Source organism: Rhynchophorus ferrugineus, unplaced genomic scaffold (genome assembly GCF_030347505.1).
Source record: "Rhynchophorus ferrugineus isolate W39M unplaced genomic scaffold, kcgeb_rfMv2 rfM1, whole genome shotgun sequence".
Classification (NCBI taxonomy): Eukaryota; Metazoa; Arthropoda; class Insecta; order Coleoptera; family Curculionidae; genus Rhynchophorus; species Rhynchophorus ferrugineus.
In genome coordinates this window covers 93,771,164-93,792,631 of record NW_027472580.1, presented here as the reverse complement: position 1 = coordinate 93,792,631, position 21,468 = coordinate 93,771,164, and the positions used below count along the sequence as shown (strand labels likewise).

Sequence of the window (21,468 nt, the reverse complement as noted above, 5' to 3'; positions counted from 1 at the left end):
CGGAATGTGGGGCCCACATAAATCGGATTTAAACCAGCTAGAGAGATTCCTTCAAATGGCCTGCCTTTAAGCCTTACTCTTATATTTAACGCATATTAATTGATAACGATAAAATCATAAGAAAACGGAAATAATGTATCATTAATTACCTTGATGATTTTACATTTATAATTTTATTTTAAACCATATTTTTTTGATTGTTTTTATTTTTCATTTTTTCTAACATCTATTAACATCTTTATTAGATATGCTTAGTACAATCTTAATTATAAATTAAATTATTACTACATCTCATTTGTACTTGGATTAATTCACAAGCAAGACGAGTGCGACATAAATACATCAATATATAATCCTCAATTATAAAATTATAATAACTTAAACTATAGTTTACACTAAATGTATACACTTTATATAAGTTCGTATGGTTCGGTTCACTTCAATCTTCTGATATTCTGCCCGTTGTCCAGTAGTTGTATTGCTTCCACTTGGGTTAATATGAATTTGAATAATGAATGGATTTGAATATGAATGAATGAATAATTTAGTAATCTTCTTTCATGTTTCAAGGCAAAATCTTGGATAACTTCGCAAATTCATTTGATTGGTAATCAATCGAAGAATCTTGTTTTGACAGCGTTGGTTGACTAGTTGATTTGAATTTTTAGTGCAACCTTATATTTGCACCCCATAGGTCCAAATTCGCTTTATGATTTCCTGATAAATCAATCTATTCCCCAACTAGCCAGTATAGTTGTTTTATTTTGGTTTTTGTATAACATGATGTTTCCAATTTAATCTATTGTCAAAATGAGTCATCCATTGAGTCATATAATTTAGTTTTTAGCTATTAAGTAGAATTTTCCGTAAATATTTCGTCAATTTGTAGATTTTGTTGACTGCCACTTGTACCTTTTCTACTACACTAGGCAGAGATTTGTCGTTTGCCATAATAATTGTGTCGTTAGCAAAGGTTCCAAGTAGTGTTCCTTTTGTTGTTGGGATATCAGCTGTGTAGTGCAGACACAGGGAAGGTCCTAAGAAGCTACCATGTGGAACTCCAACTGAAATAGTTTTAGATGTCGAGAATGCCCTTTCCTGTGAGGCTAAATTTTGTTCCGTAAAGATATGACTCCAGCAATTGAGAATAGTTACGCGGTAACAATTTCCTAAACTCACAGAATAATCCCAAGTGCCAAAACCCGATCAAAAGCTTGTGAAACATCCGGAAATATTACAGGACAGTATTTCTTTTCTTCGAATGCCTTTTCAACAACCGCTGTTACTCTGTTCAGGTGGAAGCTTGTCGAAAGGTGATTCCGAAATCCAAGCTGGAAATCTGGTATTTCTATAAACGGTTTAATGCGCTTTAGCAACAGTTTCTCAAATAATTTTGATATCGCAGGTAACAGCCAAATAAACCTGTAAGATCCAACTTATTCTGCCGGTTTGTCATATTTTTTAAGCATAATTATACGAGAAACTTTAAGACATTCCGGATCATGGTTCAGTCTCACACGGGCATTGAATATATAAGTCAACATTACTATTGCTTTTCGTACCAGCTTTTTTAATAATCCAGGTGAAATATCATCAATTCCTGGAGCCCTTTTAGGATTGAGGTCGTTGTGAATTTCTGCATCAACTTCCATCGGAGAAATCAGATTTACTGCTACGTCTAGGCTGATAAACAGGTTATATATCTATTGTAGATATCAAATATATCATTCTATTGAAATACGCTAGCTAAATGTTCTGCGAATAATTCACCATTTTCATCTTTGTGTCGAACCCATTCATTTTGATCATTTTTAATAGGCAGTAGTCTGATAATTGCTCTTTTAAATATCCGAGTTGCTTTCCATAGCGAGTACTCTTTGCCTGCTTCCGGGCATAATTCACTTACATATTTCTCGAAGCCACTCTGTTTATATATTACAGCGTCGATGAACATTCATTGAACGAACCCCGTAACGTTCACATTTACCCATGGGTGTAACATAACAATAACGCTTTCCCGCGAGGGAACGACAATTGCAACGATGTATTGTCTACGACGAGGACCGCCATTTTCCGCCGCCATTCTAAATGCCGATAAAGAGCGGTTTTTACGCGCTACATTTGGCGGGAGGGTGCGTAAAATTTACGATAGATTACAAAAAAATCAATCAAATCCGCGACGGGGCGGCCCGCGGATGTTTTGTATAAAACGTGATTAAACCAGATGGGAAACTGTGTGTGGGCGTTAGAGATAAATTTATGGCCTGTCGCACTCGAACAAGGTCGCCGCCATCATTACCGCGACCGTCTGATTCAATAACGGGTTGCTCGTTAAGTAATTGATATTTTATCTGGAGAACTAGAACATAAACATCACATTGCGTGGAGGTCCACGCTGAGAAAGGAACAGATTAATATACTATTCAAGAAAACATACTACTTATAGTTTATTCAAAGTTTTTTTAGTAATGCGTTATGGATATTTGTGACGTCGAAACATCGCAATGTTGCCGCATCAACTGTGAGTTTTAGTTCAGTTGGACTTTGACATGACAACAAAATTCTAATCTAAATAAAATAATTGAACAAAAATGTTAACAAATATAATTTATTTAAACATTATAGTACATCTAATACATATATTATCGAAGGACTTAAAACTACAATTAAAAACACAGGTATAATAGTTTGTAGGTTAGATTTGTCTATTTACGTTGAACTGTTTTCCACAATACCCATGAGGTAGAGTTCCCAGGCGCGTTTTTTATATAGTGGTATCCCCCTGGAGGCCCAATCCATCTAATTAACAATTGTAAATCTAAAAAAATTATTTTACTTTGATTCTAGAGCATATTTACCTTTATATGTTGAGTTCTTGTTTCCTTCGATGCTTTGTTTACTTGTCAAGGCATCTTGGTATCACTTAAGTTGTTTTCACTCTCATCACTCTGTCACATATCCTGAAAGTTTCCTTCAGTCACTTTCACTTTCCAAAGCACTGTCCAATTCTATCACTAAACTATTAATTTCTAATCTGTCTAAAACATGTTCACGATTCCACCATGTTTCAATTACTTCCTCGGTATGTTTTATCGAGTTCATCCAAACCGAAGGTGTTATGGTTGACAATGCTTCCTTCCACATATCGAAACAGTTTTTGATGGAATATCCTTCTCGACCAGCAATATATCTGCAATGAATTATTAATAAATATAATGACCAACAAAACCTAATCGAATACTATTGTAATTTTTACCTATTTTCCATCAATTTTTGTTGCTTTTACTTTTTTTGTTACTGTCTTGCCAAGAGTGCCACAATGAACCATTTTGAAATATTTAAGTTTCATCAAGATAAACAAATTCAAATAGTTTATCTTGGTCCTATTTTATGCCTTTAAAAATTGAATTATCAAGGCAATGTCTGGAAGTTCCATTAAACCTCTCCGAGGTTTACCTTTACCATTTAAACCAATCTATTCCCCAACTAGCCAGTATAGTTGTTTTATTTTGGTTTTTGTATAACATGATGTTTCCTATTTAATCTACTGTCAAAATGAGTCATTCATTAAATCATATAATTTAGTTTTTAGCTATTAAGTAGAATTATCCGTCAATATTTCGTCAATTTGTAGATTTTGTTGACTGCCACTTGTACTTTTTCTACTACACTAGGCAGATATAAGTCGTTTGCCATAATAATTGTGTCGTTAGCAAAGGTTCCAAGTAGTGTTCCTTTTGTTGTAGGGATATCAGCTGTGTAGTGCAGAGACAGGGAAGGTCCTGAGAAGCTACCTTGTGGAACTCCAACCGAAATAGTTTTAGATGTCGAGAACGCCCTTTCCTGTGAGGCTAAATTTTGTTCCGTAAAGATATGACTCCAGCAATTGAGAATAGTTACGCGGTAACAATTTGCTCATCTCACAGAATAATCCCTGAAAGTTTCCTTCAGTCCCTATCACTTTCCAAAGCACTGTCCAATTCTATCACTAAACTATTAATTTCTAATCTGTCTAAAACATGTTCACGATTCCACCATTTTTCAATTACTTCCTCAGTATGTTTTATCGAGTTCATCCAAACCGAAGGTTTTATGGTTGACAATGCTTCCTTCCACATATCGAAACAGTTTCTGATGGAATATCCTTCTCGACCAGCAATATATCTGCAATTAAATATTAACAAATATAATGACCAACAAAACCTAATCGAATACTATTGTAACTTTTACCTATTTTCCATCAATTCAATTTTTGTTGCTTTTACTTTTTTTGTTACTGCCTTGCCAAGAGTGCCACAATGAACCATTTTGAAATATTTAAGTTTCATCAAGATAAACAAATTCAAATAGTTTATCTTCCTTGGTCTTATTTTATGCCTTTAAAAATTGAATTATCAAGGCAATGTCTAGAAGTTTCATTAAACCTCTCCGAGGTTTACCTTTACCATTTAAACTCTATGCCCTGTAAGAGTGTATGAAAGGATGTCTTATATCCCTCAAAAAGCTGCATGCCCCTAATTCTTTTATGTATACTTTCCAGATAGACAATTTTCTCTAAAATAATTTTATTAAATTATGTTTATATCGATAAAATAGTTTGTGTGTTTACTGTTCTTATACATTTAGTATATTTGGTCTCGAATAGAGCCAATATCAAGATTCGTCACCCAATTTGTATGTAGACGGGTTTTCTTGGGTGAATCTAAGGTATTATTCTTCATTTTGTAAGCAATGTTATTCACAGTGTCCACGATAATTATTAGCGTGGCAGCAATCCGCTAGAAACATTTCAATAAAATTGTGGGGCTTATATATATATATATATCATCAATCAAAAAAGGCCTCCATCATATCGTTCCTTTTCGAACTAACCTATTAAAGCCGCAATCAATTTGTAACCCTGTAGATCTATTGTTTTCGTTTTAAACAAAGTGATATGATCTATTAAAAAGTAAAATTCTTGATAGCAATATTAATAAGAGGTTTTAACTCTTCCTATAAATTATTGTGGCTGTATAATTAACTGTAGTTTTTAGATGTACTATAATGTTAAAATAAATTAGATTTGATAACACTTCTGTTCATTATTTTCAAACTGATCTAAAACTCAGAGTTGATGCGGCAACATTGCATTGGTTCGACGTCACAAATATCCATGACGCATTACTAAAAAAACTTTGAATAAACTATATATTAAAACAAAACGTATAACTGATTAATGTTTAAAATTTATATGAACAAATTCGCATTGAAAACTATGAAAAGAGAAATGAAATAACTTTTTTTTAATTAAATTTTAAAATTTGTAAAATCTTGTAAAATTGATTTAAGTAAAATATGTTTATTTTCATTATTCAAAAAAAAACTATAGGTAAAAACGCTAAAATATATTCATAAACAAGTATTCTAACAACACTTCATATTTCTTTATAAACAAACACTCTAAAATATGTCTATATATATAATTCCATCAGCAGTTTTTATCATCATCATCCATTTTATAATGAATAAATAAGTCGATCGGACGGTATAAATTAATAAATAATAAATAACAATCAATATTCAGTGTTTCGCTGGTGCGGCGCCATTTTTCCCGTTGGGTTCGGCAGCCTTGGGCTGTGGGTCCTTCGAGGGCTCGGGTTGGACCGCCGCCTTCACTTCTTCCGGTTGGACCTCAGCCGATTGTTTTTGGCCGCGCTGCTGACCGTACAGCGGCGTGCTCTTAACAGATGGGGCTTCGGCCTTCGCCTCCTCAGGCTTAACTTGCGGCTTGGGTGCCACTCCGGCGTATACGCAAGCAATAACAATAGAGAGAACAATCTGAAAAGAAAAGAAATTGTTTTAACAGGCCACGGCTCTAACATTATAAGTTTGTTCGAAATAACCACCATTATATATGAATAAAGTAAGATGTTGGTCTTTGGAATCAAAAGATAATTTTATTAATCATAATCACTTAAGATATCAACACTCAATTCGCCGAAATAACCAAATAATTGCAGGAATAAATAACAATCACATGGAGACATGTTTGAACTGTATGTTGGATAGAGTGTTGAATAAACTATTGCAGTGTGGATCTACGCTGTACATTTATGGGGTTTCACAAAGAACAAGCTTACCAAAAACAAAGTTATTTGCAGGATTGTTAACGCCCCATGGTACATCAGAAATGAGGACAGACAAAAATCTAAGAGTACCGATGATCATTCAAGAAATTAAAATTTAAGAAAAAACGTTTGGGTGATCACAAAAACAGGTACTAAAACTGCTCAACATCAGTGAACTTACCCGGAGGCTGAAGAGACAAAAACCCTTTGAACTGCTGTAGTTATTTGTGAACACTATGCCCGGTTTTCAAACTATATGAAGTGTACTAGCAGAATTACATCCATCAAATGGTAATTAAATTTAAGTCATAGATCTGGCCTTGAAGTATTTCCAAAATACATTCCAAATATTCGAAATACCAAAAGAATTTAACACTGATGAGTGCTTTTGTCAAAAGTCTGACTCCCTGTTGTTAAGTCTGAAGCTGATAAAAATTTTCGGACTCTTCGAGCTGCCAAAAAATCCTATATAGTTTTTTCAGTGTACCAATATTCCTCAATGGTTTCTTAAAAACTAAACCTGATTTTGATAATATTATTGACAAAGTGCGGAAACCCTTAACTAGCCTAATACTATATTATATTTATAGTTTGTTCAAAGTTATTTTGTACATACATTATCTAAATGTGTGTCATCAAAACATCGCAATGTTGCCGCATCACCTCTGACTTTTAGTTCAAGACAGAAAACATAATTCTAATCTAAATAAAATAATTGAACAAAAATGTTATCAAATATAGTGTACTTTAACAGTATAGTACATCTAAAAACTATAGTTAATTATACAACTACAATAATTTATAGGTTAGAGTTATAACCTCTTATCATAATTGCTTTCAAGAATTCTGCATACATCTGAAAACCGAGCGACTTTGACAGGCTCATTCATTTACGTATTCAAACCAATCAGACAACATTATGTCTCTTTTTAACTAGAATAAAATGAAAAGGAAAATATTGTCTGATTCTAAAACGAATTTACAAACTGCAGCAGACAATATATTAAACATCTTGATGATGTATGTACAAAAAAACTTTGAATAGACTACCAATAACTATTGAATTATATGTTGGTACAGAAGAAAAATTTGTGAGTGAAACTGTAAAAATAGCAGAAAATATAAAATAAACATTACAAGCTTAGCGTACATAAAAATCAAAGGATCCATGCATACTGCGTAGAAGGCACTATTTTCTTTTTATTTAAAACAAATGTTGGAAATATTTCTAAGGGAAATTGGCACATAAGGAAACCTACATAAATTTACACTTTGGCATCACGTTAAGAGAAGAAATAATGGTTCAAACATTATATAACTAACACTATTTATATTATTATCTCAACAACATCATACAAAATATAAATTATATATAAAGTTAGTCTGGACAAAATATATTCTGCCATTTTCAATCAAATCAAGAGCTTTTTAAACTCGTAAAATAATCTGAAGCAAATAATGATGTATAACCTGCAAATTATTTTTGAAATTAAATAAGACTAATATAACCAGAAAACAACCAAATATTTTACTATACTTATAAATAAAATGAAAATATGTTTGCCTGAAAAATTCTTGATGTGTCTAATCTTAACTATTCTAATTCAATTATTATTTGGGTCATATATACAAATGTCCACATTTATTTCACACTCTTCTAGCTTGTAATTTGCTAATATTTTGACTAGGACGATGAATAACCCCACTTACCAACTTAAACATGTTGAAATGATTGCGCTGAACTGTACTGTAATCCATCCGAGCTGCTGCGGATTTTATACCGTTCTGATGCCGATTTTCCAATGACCCTCGGCTCGATGGCGGTTTTCATTGACTCATTTTTAACTTGATCGAGGATTTCTGATGGAAAAAAAAAGATCACTGATGCTGTATCAGTGCACACGCACCGTCAGTCAAGGTGGACGTTAATCTCTCGCAGTTTACTTGATGTGATTGATATTGCAACTAATACGTTCATTCAATAAGAATCAATAGTTACTTTTATTTTATTAATTTAAACAAACATGGCACGTAGTAGTATATTTTTCGTCTTAAAAATACATTTATTGGGATAAATTAATATAGTATAACAGATCAATAGAAAAATCCCCCGCCTGACGCATAGATGGCGCTACTAGAAATAAATCCATAAGTTTTTTTTAGTTAGCCCCAAATCCTTAAAACATGCGTGTATAAATTTGACAGCTGTCGGATCATTAATTTGTGAATTATAACATTTTGAGTGAAGCAACTTTTGTTATTGTGGAAGCTAAAAATGGATAAAAACTAATTTCGGGTGTTGATAAAATATTTCTTTTTTAACGGAAAAAAAATACAGTTGAAGCAACAACTTGGCTTGATTCCGAGTTTCTGGACACTGCCCCAGCAAAATAAACCATCATGAATTGGTATGCTAAGTTTAGATGTGGTGAAATGAGTACTGAAGACGATAACAGACACTCTAAAGATATCAACTGAGCGTGTACATCAAATTGTTCACGAATATTTGAGTATGAGACAGCTCTGTGCAAAGTGGATGCCGCGCGAGCTCACTTTTGACCAAAAACAACGACGAGTTGATGATTCGGAGCAGTGTTTGAAAATGATCAAGAGGAATAAACCCGAGTTTTTGCGTCGATATGTGACAATGGATGAAACATGGCTCCATCCTTTCACTCCGAAGTTCAATCGACAGTCATCTGTGGGAAAACGCAAAAGTCTGCAGGCAAGACGTCATGTCTGTATTTTGGAATGCGCATGGAATAATTTTTATTGACTAGCTTGAAAAAGGAAGGACCATCAATAGCGGGTCGAAATCCAACTGTCGAATATTTATTTCAAAGTTCAGATAGGTGAGGCAAGAAGATAAATTGCTTTTTTTGCAATAAATAGTTCAAGGAAATTTAGGAGCAATTTCGGCAACAATTTGGATATCATTGGTAGCAATTATATTTGTTTAAATAAAGTTATAGTTGCATATCCTTTCTTGGTAGCTGCTTAAGTACTTCTACACTTATCATATTGTAGAAATCTATTTCATAATTTATATGTTCCACAGGAAATAATCAGTTCATTACTCATACATTACTCTAAATTTTCTTAGTAATTCAGAAAATAGTTGTTTTTTAACAATTCGAATTTAACAATTGATTTAGCACAGTTTTATTAGCTGATGCTCTGTTTTGTCGAAAATTTTCCATGCTTTGTTCTACATCTTTTCTAAATAAATTCAAATATACCAATTTGAGCGTTAGTGCTGTTGTGATGATTGAGCTAAAGAATAATCATAATTATCTTCAATACTGATGTGATGTGGTTAGATTTTCATTACAAAGAAGTCAAATAGATCGGGTAATTTGTTAACACATTTTGATAAGTACATTAGTTAATCAGTAAACTGAACTAAAACACTTAGTTTTCATAAGTCTTGACTCCATAATGATTAGCCAACTATTGAAAGCGCTTAAGGTGAACTTTCTTCAGCACCATTCAACGTAGGTTTTAAGTGTATTCGTCGGATTATAAATTTGCTTTTCCTAATTGAAGGTAACTAGAGCGAGTAGAGAACAAAAGAAAACAGGTTGTTGCTATTTAAGTCAACTAATTATTTATATTTCTAAATCGTTCTAACCCTAATGGACATGTACAAGAGGGGCAGCGTTTACGGTTTTGACTACAACGGGGGCAGCGTGCACTTCGGTGTGTACGGATGGAGCGCTGTGGACGATGTTGGTGGCTTGGACGGTCTTGTGTACAGAAGGTCCAGATACAGAGACTACAGCTGGGGCAGCATGAGCTACTACAGGGGCAGCATGAGCTACGACTGGGGCAGCATGGGCAACAACTGGGGCAGCATAGGCAACAACAGGGGCAGCATAAGCAACACCGGGAGCAGCATGAGCTACAACTGGAGCAGCATGGACTTCAGTGTGGACGGAGGAAGCTCTGTGGACGATGTTGGTGGCTTGTACGGTCTTGTGAACTGATGGGCCTGATACAGAGACTACAGCTGGAGCGGCATGAGCTACGACTGGGGCAGCATGGGCAACAACAGGGGCGGCATGAGCTACAACAGGGGCGGCAGCATAAGCAACAGCTGGGGCAGCGTGGGCAACAACAGGGGCGGCGTGAGCTACGACTGGAGCGGTTTCAACGACGGTTTTGACGGATGGTGGATCGACGATGGTCTGAGCTTCGATGCTCTTGTGTACAAGACCGGGAGATACAACAGGGGCGCTGTAGGCCAATGGAGCGAGACCAGCAGAGGCATAAGCCAAAGTAGCGGCGATTACCAACTGTAAAAAACACCATTTATAAACAAAACAAAATAAGAAATTAAGAAAAACTTACGAATTTGTACATGTCTGTTGATTTGTTGTTAATGGGCGAACAACCGAATGATTTATGCTACCAAAATTCGGCGGTTACCTTTTATAATGCGGAGCACTTCCTAGTTCGATTTGGGTTCACCTTGATCGGGGCTGTACCATTTCTTGAAATATATCCTTAGACAATCGGTTAATCGAATAAATTATATCGCGCAGTTTTACCAATGTTTCAGGCGACATTTCTTCCGCTTGACTCAACTCATATGTTAAAGACAGTCCTTAAAAAAACTTTCTTTTTTTTATCATATTAAAATAATTTATTAAAAAGTCTTATCATTTTATACACAGATTAGATGAATATATATTATATGTTATATTAAAAATAATTTAATAATTAAAAATGAACTCTTTGATGGTTCACACAGGTTTTTATATAGTCATATTACAGTGCTGTACTTTAAAAATAGCCTACTAACATATATTTACATCTGATAATTTCAGAGACAACCATTACAGTACTGATTAATTTTAGTTTAGTAGATATAAGTGATAATTAATATATTCAATATTCTACATTTTTACCTTAAATGAAATACATTTTTCGATATTGGTACACCTCTTAACTGTATTACTACAAATAAATATGTATAAAATAATCTACCTGTTCATGCTATTTTTGATTGTGATTGGTGTGTGATCTTGTGTTTTGAAATGTTTTATAAACAGCAAAATTTGTTACATCAACACATACCTTAATAGAATTATTGTTGATGTCTAAGGAAGACAGTAATGTAATGTGCAACATGGTATGTATTATCAACAATTTAGAAGATAAAGTCGTTAACAAAGATTAACTAAAAAGCTCATAAATTATGTTAACACATGTAAATGTTTTAAAGTAATTTTTAACATAATTATTAACATAATTAATTAACATAATCTTTACCATTTTCTTTCTAGTGCCAAAACTAAGTACGGCGGCCATGACCATGATTTTAATTTAACGATAAATTTTCTTTTGTTCGAGTTTCTATTACTGGATGGTCTCATTTAAAAAAAATCACCAATAGGATTGTCCTTTTAAAATAAAATATCTTCAAGCTATATTGGCTTCAATAAGAACAAATAGTTACCTCAGCTAAATCATCATGGATTATTTTATATATACTTGTCGAATTAGAAGCTCGATCTTACAAGAAATTACATGAGCAGCTTCATTCATTCAGACAGCTACCACTATGAGTAAGTGTATGATTATAAATTGTATATAAATAACTGACTGAAACTGATTAAAATTGTAAAAAATTGACGAGAATATAGTCAATACTGAAATTAAATTAAAGTTATTTTATATTACTAAAAAATAAGTTTTTACCTAACTGTGCTATAGTTTTGTCGCGTATTCGAACACCCTACCTATGGTTCTATGGCATTCTGTATTTTTGCATAAAGATAGACAGGAATTCTGCTAGTTGCGCTTTAACAATTCTTATTTCAATATTTTCTTTAGTTAAATCAATACATCCTTCAGTTAGTTCAATACCATACATCTCGTTGCCACTGCAAGTTCTTCATTGTCGATGTAAATTCTTCATTGTCAATGTAAATTCAGTCTTCATTGTCAGTTCTGATTCTGTCATCTCATTTTTTTTGGGTCTTATTTACCAGCTTAAAAGGTTTCCTTGATTATGTTAACTCAATTTATAAGAAAGGATTGCCCGTGAAGGCGCTTTTTGAGGGGATAGTCTTCGGGATTACCTGATTGGGAACTCCATGGATCTGATGTGAGCATTGTTGGAGAGAGCTGAGGTTGCGTGGACTTTCTTGTATAAGGAAAAAACGTCTTATTTCTGGTGTGTCAGTTTCCTGGTGAATTTGGGTGTTTCTGACAAACCATGGCGCGTTCGGAGTTTACCTGAGAAGTTTATTTTGCATTACCTGAAGCTTTTCCACTAGTTCCGGCCTGATAAACCGATACCAAGTGTTAGATCCATATAACATGACTGATAAGCAGCTTGTAAAGCAAAACTTTAATCATCGGAGACAATTTACTTTTTCTGCAGATGGGAGGGTTAAGCACTGTGGCGACACCATAGCCTTTGGAGATTGCTTGATTCTCATTGTTGATGCACAGTGTTTTATCGCTGAAGGTCCTCCCTCGGGTTCTTGATGGTGGTGGACAAGGCTGGTCCACCAAATTTTTTTCTGTACCCCGACATCTGACCTTTCGTGTAGCCTCGGTACTTGAACCCTCGTTATCCGAAACACTCGACAACGAGCCGATGGGAATCATCGTTTGTTGTCTTTACTTGGTCCATTTTTTGGTTGTCTAATTTCACCAGACTTTCAATACAATGCGAACGTTATGTTTCGTATCAGGCCATAATTATTTTCCTATGTCATAAATATTAAGAACTTCAGTTAAAAGGTCTAACTAATTAAACCCTCTAACAATAGAAACGAAAGAATTCTACTATTAACGTAACTTAAATTTTACATGACTGTCCCAACTATTAATAATAAATTTACTTCGCAACAGAAACTGTAATTAGAAAATAACCATCACTTTGTAATGTTTACCTAAATAGATTACATAATCGTAGAATCTAAAAGCTAAACATTTATTTTTATAAAGAGTTGATATCTTCGGTGTGTTAAAGTTTTGTCGCAGCTATCGTTATCAAAAATTAGTAAATTATATTGAAATTAAGGGCAGATAAGTTATTCGTTTTTCAAAATGTATTATGTCCCTTTGAATTTCTCTAAGATACTTGTCTCGGCTTTCGAAACGGTTATAATTTACTATATAAATAGACCATTTGCCATAGGATATGAATTGAATTTTTTATGGAAAAGTTCCAAAGGAGCGATGCTATATAAGAAAGTGCATTATGATGATGAGAAAACTGTTATCGATCAGTAGTTAAATAATTAAAATAATCTTACTTGATACTTTTGCCCAACAGAAGGTATATAGAGTAAAAAGTATTTTTATTAACTCATGAATATAACACACAGATATACATTTTATGTTGTGTTTTTGTTATGAAACTTCATCAGCTTCATGAAATTCATGTACGAGTTGTTACAATTCCGCTAAGCCGTATGGGAAAAGAACGATATCAACTACACGCCACAAATAATTCAAGTGTACCGTATCGATTCTTCTACATTGTCGTATGTCTCGCTCTAAGTTTATATCCACCTTGCCGTCTTCAATGTTTACGTTTTCAAAGGCGTTGTCATGCATGGATTACATTAAAATGACGAACAGTCTAGATATTTTGCATATGTTACATTTGTATCTGTACAAGGTCTGTTCAAATTAAATCGAACTTTTTATTTCTTACATTATTCATTCCTCTTCAAAAATTTTTACTTAAATATCATTTAATTTCATGTAATTCAATTATTTTAACTGAAAATCTAACTAAATGTATTGTTCATACATTACCGGTTTGAATTAATTTATAGAGATTCATATAAACGTATTACAGTATTTCATTTCATTGCTCCCTCAAATAATTATTAGCTGCTATACCTATTAAATTATCTATGTAAAAAGTTTCTAAATGCCTTACGAATTGTAAACAAGGAACGTTGTCACAAACTCACTACTTGCTGTTTCAGTAACAAAACCCTAAAATACCGGCTTTGTTGACGCAATGGTATAGACGACAGGACGGTCCACCTGCTGTTGCGATAGTCGCGGGCTCAAATGCTGCTGGGGCATGGTCGTCAATTTGTGTATGTGATTGTTTAATATTTGTGTTTGTCCTAAGTAAGGGCGTAAAATCCGAAACAAGACAAGTAAATTGATTCCAGTCACACCAGTAACCAGGCTGGGTAAAACCGGATGTCTTCTGGGATAATTTCTGAGTTGGTCACTCGCTAGTCGGTAGCCTTAATACCGAGGACCATGGTTCAGAGCCCACGTTAAACAGTAGGTCCAGTTCAGATAAACCCTCGGTGGTAAAAAAGGGACCTTAAAATGTGTATATAAAAAAACAGTCCCGTCCCAGCACCTATTAATAAAAAAAAATTAAATACATGTTAGAGAGAAAAAAAATTAAAACCATAGAGAAAATCCAATAATAAAATAAGTTTTATAAGGATTTTTGTGAATGTCAACCTTGAATCAGCGCTTATCAGTCAATGATATAACACCTCAACGTATTACATCATTAGTACCTTAACTAATGCATAAATTAACAATAATCCGTAGGTAGTAGCAGGAAAAAATAAATCTGTAGCAGTTATTATTCATATGTCAAACAACCATACAAATGTTGATCTTGGTTTTTCCATAATTGTAACAATATATTCTGTTATTTTAAGCTCTGATACAGAAAATAAATATAGGTACGGGTAATGAAACACACGGCAGTTGTTTGAAATGTAACCTTACTGCATATTTAATTAAATTTTGATGAATGGTATTGGTTGTTTTATACTAATAAACAGCATTATTCATTATTACTGACAAAAATAGATGACGAGATTTTTGAAATATTGCTTTACTAGTATCGGTCATTTAGACTCCTAGTTTAATATTTCAAAACCCTATATCAAAAACTGGAAAAATAACTATTGGAGAATAACCAAAGTAGAGACCATCTCTCACCGGACTAATATGAAATTCTATTTCAACTTATACTCTAAAATTTATCGCCTGTGAAGCGAACTGTTCATTTTATTTCGTTCTTTTTTTAATGCAATTTCAATTTTATTGAACCATTGTTTTAATTTAGTTTAATTACAATTAAATCAATCAATAAAATGTCATGTTAGAGTTTAGTCACGGAGCGCATCCTCGTGGTAAAATATATTTAGGAACCAATAAAATGCCTTTACAACAAAATATTCTTTTACAGGTGACTATAATACATTTGTACTAACTAATAAGATTACTCGAATGGTGATCACAGAACGATCTAGACATTAGATATGGTGAAATTTTTCTTCAACGGCAACTATTACTTAAACATTATTACTCGCTATAGATGAGTACTATTATAATTATTCGCAATATTATAACGTTTTAGAAAAGGATGGTTTCTTGATGTTAAATTGTAGGATATGTACGTTAATATCAAGGTTATAGAAAAAAACAGGTCACTGATCTTTTAATTTAGCTAAGTTTTATATTTCTAACCCTAATGAGCATGTACAAGATGAGCAGATTGTACAGACTTGACTACAACTGGAGCAGCATAAGCAGCAACTGGGGCAACGTGAGCTAAAACTGGAGCAACGTGCACTTCAGTGTGTACAGAAGGGGCTCTGTGGACGATGTTGGTGGCTTGGACGGTCTTGTGTACTGATGGGCCAGATACAGAGACAACAGCTGGGGCAGCATGGGCAACGACGGGAGCAGCATGAGCCAAAGCTGGAGCGGCATGAGCTACAATGGGAGCAGAATGAGCTACAACTGGGGCAGCATGAGCTACAACTGGGGCAGCATGAACTTCAGTATGTACAGAAGGAGCTCTGTGGATAATGTTGGTAGCTTGGACAGTTTTGTGTACTGATGGACCAGATACAGAAGCTACGGCAGGAGCAGCATGAGCTACTACTGGGGCAGCGTGGGTCAAAACTGGGGCAGCATAAGCTACAGCTGGAACGGCTTCAACTACGGTCTTGACTGATGCTGGATCTACGATAGTTTGAGCTTCAACGCTCTTGTGTACTAGACCAGCAGATACAACAGGGGCACTGTAAGCCAAGGGGGCAACGAGACCAGCAGAGGCATAAGCCAAAGTGGCGGCGATGACCAACTACAACAAAAATATAACGTTATCCAAAAGACCAAAAAAATAAATTAGGATCAACTTACGAATTTGTACATGTTTTAGGTTGTTATTAGTGGGTTGATAAACGATTTATGATATCAAAACACGATCGTTTCCTATTTATAGTTCTGAACACTATGCTTCCTTCTTCGAAAGTTTCTTTCTCCTTGAATGTCTGAAACCCTATACGATAAGCGTGTGTTTTTTTTTAATAAAATCGCAAACTTCATTCATAACCTTCAGCACAAGTCATTGAACATTGAAACAATTTTTTTTGTTTTTGCATAATATTACAATACTTGGTTGAGTACTATGATGTTGTTAATTAAATATAATTAGATGTATTTTATTTATACCTTATTAGTTAAAATTAGTTTAATATATCTAAATATTGGTATATATTGGAAATCTACTTAAAGGTTTCATTATATTAAAATAAATAATTGTATTAATTGTGATTTTTAAGTTAATTATAGTTCGAATGAATAATGCTTTCAGATGTATATAATTCGGAAAAACATCCCAGTATTATCTATAGAGATAGACAGAAAAAAACGTATTTTAAAAATTGAGAAAAAGAACAAATCTAAAGGAATCTAATATTTACAATGGAAATTAATATTATTAAATATGATTATATTTTTTAAATCATATTATGAAGATTCAGGTGTACCACAAAGAAGTGTACTGGGACCAATACTTCATCTACTTTACACTTGTGATATACCATAAATGGAAAATATCACGATAGCTACATTTGCTGATGATACTGCGATTATAGCTGTCGGAGACAATAGTAAAGAAGCCTCACGAAAATTATAACAGGCAAGTCACAATATAAATAATTGGACACAAGCTTGGAAAATAAGAATTAATGAAAGTAAATCTGTACATGTGCAGTTCACCTATAGACAGACCATACAAGTACCAATAACATTAAATAATACTATCATTTCATATAGTAACAACGCTAAATATCTCGGAATGAATCTCGATGCAAAACTTGGCTGGAAGGAACATATAAAGAAAAAAAGAAAAGAACTGGAATTGAAATATAGAAAAATATACTGGCTAATTCAAAGAAAATCACAATTGTCAGTACATAATAAATTGCTATTATATAAGCAAATATGGAAACCTATATGGACATACGGAGTTCAATTATGGGGATGTTCTGCAAAGAGTAATATAAATAAAATACAAATTTTTCAGAACAAAGTCCTGAGAGTTATTGTGGGTGCATCCAAATACTATAGGAGTGATTACCTACATCGAGACCTTCAGATACCCACAGTCAGTCAAGAAATCAAGAGAATTGTAGGGGGCATGAGGGAAGACTCCATTCTCATGAGAATATTGAAATATTGCAACTTTTTGATACCACCAGAACAGGACACAGACTCAAAAGAATCAAACCCTTCGATCTTGTGTAGTGTTGTGTAGTGAGGTTCATATATTAAGAAAATACAGCAGTGACATGTACAAACATTATTTCACCAAAGACTGAGATAGGGCCGATGGGTCCTCCTAGTTATGTATCTAGATTTAAGTTATCATAAAGACAAATTGGTTATGACCCTCTGATAATTGTGACATTAATATTTCGAAAACCATTCGTAAGATTTTCTTGAGGGATTCTATTTCCTGTTGAATTAATTGCTGCTATGTTATCGAATTATTGAAGAATACCCTATTTCTAAGATGTCTCTATACAAACAAGTGTGTCGGACTTCAGTCAAATATAAATTAGTTTTCGAGGAAACGTACATATCACCTATGTGGATTAATTTTGTTGAAACTCAATACTCCTATTAAAACCTTAAAATTCCAGTCATTTTTGGAGTTTGGATAGGTTCCGAATTTTTTAAGTGATTTTTTGTCATACATTAGAATTTAGTTTATCAGTTTTCTGTGCATCAGTGATCAATTTAATCTTTTCTTAATAAATCACAACACTAATTAAAAGTAAAATCATTTATTTATCACCATTCTGCTATCATTTTCTAGATCCAAAATGAACCTAGAACTACTCAAAGTTATCAATCCCTCTTAAACAAATTTATATTTTTTATAATTTAGACGTTATTATGAAAAAAGGGTTTTATTGACTCTTCTTGTTTGTTTATTAAAAATTAATGAAAGTCAATCTGCTATTCCTTGAATATTGGTATATATCATATAAGTGATCTGGCAAATAATTTGAAACTACTTTTTGGATGCTACTATAAGCATATCTATTTAATGTGTAATAATGGTTCATATACTGAAATTTCAATGATAATCAATAAAACAAGTTGTTGCTTCTGATCTCAACTAATTCCTATATTTCTAAATATGTTTATCTCTAATGGGCATGTACAAGAGGAGCGGCGTATACAGATTTGGCCAAAACTGGAGCGGCGTGAGCGACAACTGGGGCAGCATAAACTTCGGTATGTACAGAAGGAGCTCTGTGGACGATGTTAGTGGCTTGGACGGTCTTGTGTACTGATGGGCCGGATACGGAAACTACAGCTGGAGCAGCATGAGCAACCAGAGGAGCAGCATGGGCAGCTACTGGAGCAGCATGAGCCAAAGCTGGGGCGGCGTGAGCAGCAACTGGGGCAGCATAGGCAATAGCTGGGGCTGCATGAGCGACAACTGGAGCGGCTTCAATTACTGTCTTGACGGATGGTGGATCTACGATAGTTTGAGCTTCAACGCTCTTGTGCAATAGACCAGCGGACACAACAGGGGCGCTGTAGGCCAATGGAGCAAGACCAGCGGAGGCATAAGCCAAAGTGGCGGCGATTACCAACTGCGATAAATCAAACAATTATCTAAATTGATGAAAAATATATTAGAAAATACTTACAAATTTGTACATGTTTTTAAATTGTTATCAATAGGTTTGTAACCAAACGATTTATGATATTAAAGCACAACCACTGCGTATATATAGTTCTAAAACCTGCACTTCCTACTTTGAAACTTTCAAACTTTCTGTCTCCTTGACTATCTTATAACAATATACCAAATGCATGTTTTTTACATAGTGGTGAAGTTCAAACATTACATTCACCAAAAACGCATTGAACTGTTATTTTTATTTTGCTAGTACATACAGATTAAGTAGATGTCGATACATGTTATTCAAACGTGTATATTTTTACAGATTTATTATAAGATTTATTGTAACAATGCCCAAAAAAACTCGAGTTCGTCTAGTATACAATAAATGCAAATTTATATATATATATATATATATATATATATATATATATATATATACATATATATAAATTTGCATACATATGTTTATATACATATGTAATAATAAGAGATAGAATAAGATAATTTATATCAATTATATATGCTCAATATTTAGACACTTATATTAGAATTGTCCAAAATTGTAAAAGACTCTTATATAATAAGTTTTGTATTAAACTTGTATAAAAATAAGTTTATACTTATAAGCTAGGTTGAAACAATAGGATTCATCCTCTTCTTCTTCAAAATCGGGCTCAGAATATCGAGAAATTATGAAGATACCCTTCGTCAGTGTCTTCATTATTTTACTTTCATCTCATGAATTTGGAACTAGTAATACGTTGGCATGTTGAATTTATCACATAGCAAAGGTAAACTTTGGGTTTATTTTTTATTAACTAAAATAAAAATCATTTTTATAGTTTGTGAACTTTCCGCTAACTATAGGCCATTTTACGTTAATTCAGCCATCCTTCTGATATATCATATAACTGAACATGTAAATGTCATAACAGGTCAATTGAAAGCTCTAACCCTCAAAAAATGCGTGTATAAATTTGACAGCTGTCGGATCATTAGTTTGTGAATTATAGCATTTTGAGTGAAGCAACTTTTGGTATTGTGAAAAAAATGGATAGAAAGGAATTTCTCATGTTGATAAAATATTGCTTTTTGAAGAGAAAAAATACAGTTGAAGCAATAACTTGGCTTGATGCCCAGTTCCCGGAGACTGCCCCAGGAAAATCAACCATCAGGGATTGGTATGCTAAGTTTAGACGTGGTGAAATGAGCACCGAAGAAGGATGAACGCAGTGGACACTCAAAAGAGGTCCTTACCGACGAAAACAATAAAAAATCCAAAAAATGATTTTGAATGACCGTACATTGAAACTGAATGAAATAACAGACACTCTAAAGATAGCAACTGAAAGTGTACATCATAACATTCACGAATATTTGGATATGAGAAAGTTCTGGCAAAGTGGGAGCTCACTTTTGACAACAAACAACGACGGGTTGATGATTCGGAGCAGTGTTTGAAAATAATCAAACATTAAACCCGAGTTTTTGCGACGATATGTGACAATGGATAAAACATGGCTTCATCATTCCGAAGTCCAATCGACAGTCATTCGTCTGGACTGCACACAATGAACCCGCTCCAAAGCGTGGTAAAACGGAAGCCGTCTAGTTGGCATGTTTATGGCATGTATTTTGGGATGCGCATTTTAGAATAATTTTCATTGACTACTTTAAAAAAGGAAGCACCATCAACAGCGACTATTACATAGCGTCATTGGACCGTTTGAAGGACGAAATCGCCGAAAAACGGCCGCATTTGAAGAAAGAGAAAGTGCTGCTTTACCAAGAAAATGCACCGTGTCACAAGTTAGTAGAAACGATAGCAAAAATCTATCCATCCATTATATTCTCCAGATCTGGCCTCCAGCAACTATTTCCTGTTCTCAGATCTCAAAAGAATGCTCGGTGGGAAGAACGAAGAGGTGATCGCCGAAACTGATGCCTATTTTGAAGCACAGGACAAATCGTACTACAACAATGTTATCGAGAAGTTGGAAGGTCGCTATAATCAATTTATCACCCTTGAACGGAATTATGTTGAATTTAAAAAACTAATTTTGCCAAAAAAAAATGTGTTTTACTACGGTAGACCGGGGATTTTTCAATTAACCTAATATATATAACAGCCTAGCATATAACTGGTCCTGGTAACCTACATTAAAATCGAAATGTTATCAGTGGACACCAGTTTTCTCAAGCGACGTCAAATTGCATTTCTATAAAAAAAATTACTTCATATATATATCAGAAAAAGCTTTGATCATATTTATACATTTTGGTGACATGCTGAGATAAATATAAAATCTTTTTGCTGAATTATTAAAAATTTAACAGTTAGTAGATGTTTTTACAATTTTAAAACAAGAAATTCTCAAACACTCTCTCATTCTCACTCACTAAAAT

The 21,468-nt window shown here is 33.8% G+C and overlaps 3 protein-coding genes across 3 annotated transcripts in view; 1 reads left to right on the top strand and 2 right to left on the bottom strand.

Annotated features, from left to right (window-relative positions):
* LOC143192694 (neuropeptide SIFamide receptor) overlaps window positions 1-21,468 on the top strand; it is a 211,728-nt gene that overhangs the window by 163,896 nt on the left and 26,364 nt on the right. The window lies entirely within an intron of this gene.
* Window positions 5,373-7,970, bottom strand: LOC143192763 (uncharacterized). The gene is made up of 2 exons (XM_076398338.1): window positions 7,821-7,970; window positions 5,373-5,820 (listed from the first exon to the last, which is right to left on the bottom strand). Exons 1-2 carry the CDS (start codon window positions 7,866-7,868, stop codon window positions 5,563-5,565), a joined length of 306 nt encoding a protein of 101 aa, XP_076254453.1. The 5' UTR covers window positions 7,869-7,970; the 3' UTR covers window positions 5,373-5,562.
* LOC143192742 (uncharacterized) lies at window positions 9,630-10,598 on the bottom strand. The gene is made up of 2 exons (XM_076398272.1): window positions 10,461-10,598; window positions 9,630-10,405 (listed from the first exon to the last, which is right to left on the bottom strand). Exons 1-2 carry the CDS (start codon window positions 10,470-10,472, stop codon window positions 9,743-9,745), a joined length of 675 nt encoding a protein of 224 aa, XP_076254387.1. The 5' UTR covers window positions 10,473-10,598; the 3' UTR covers window positions 9,630-9,742.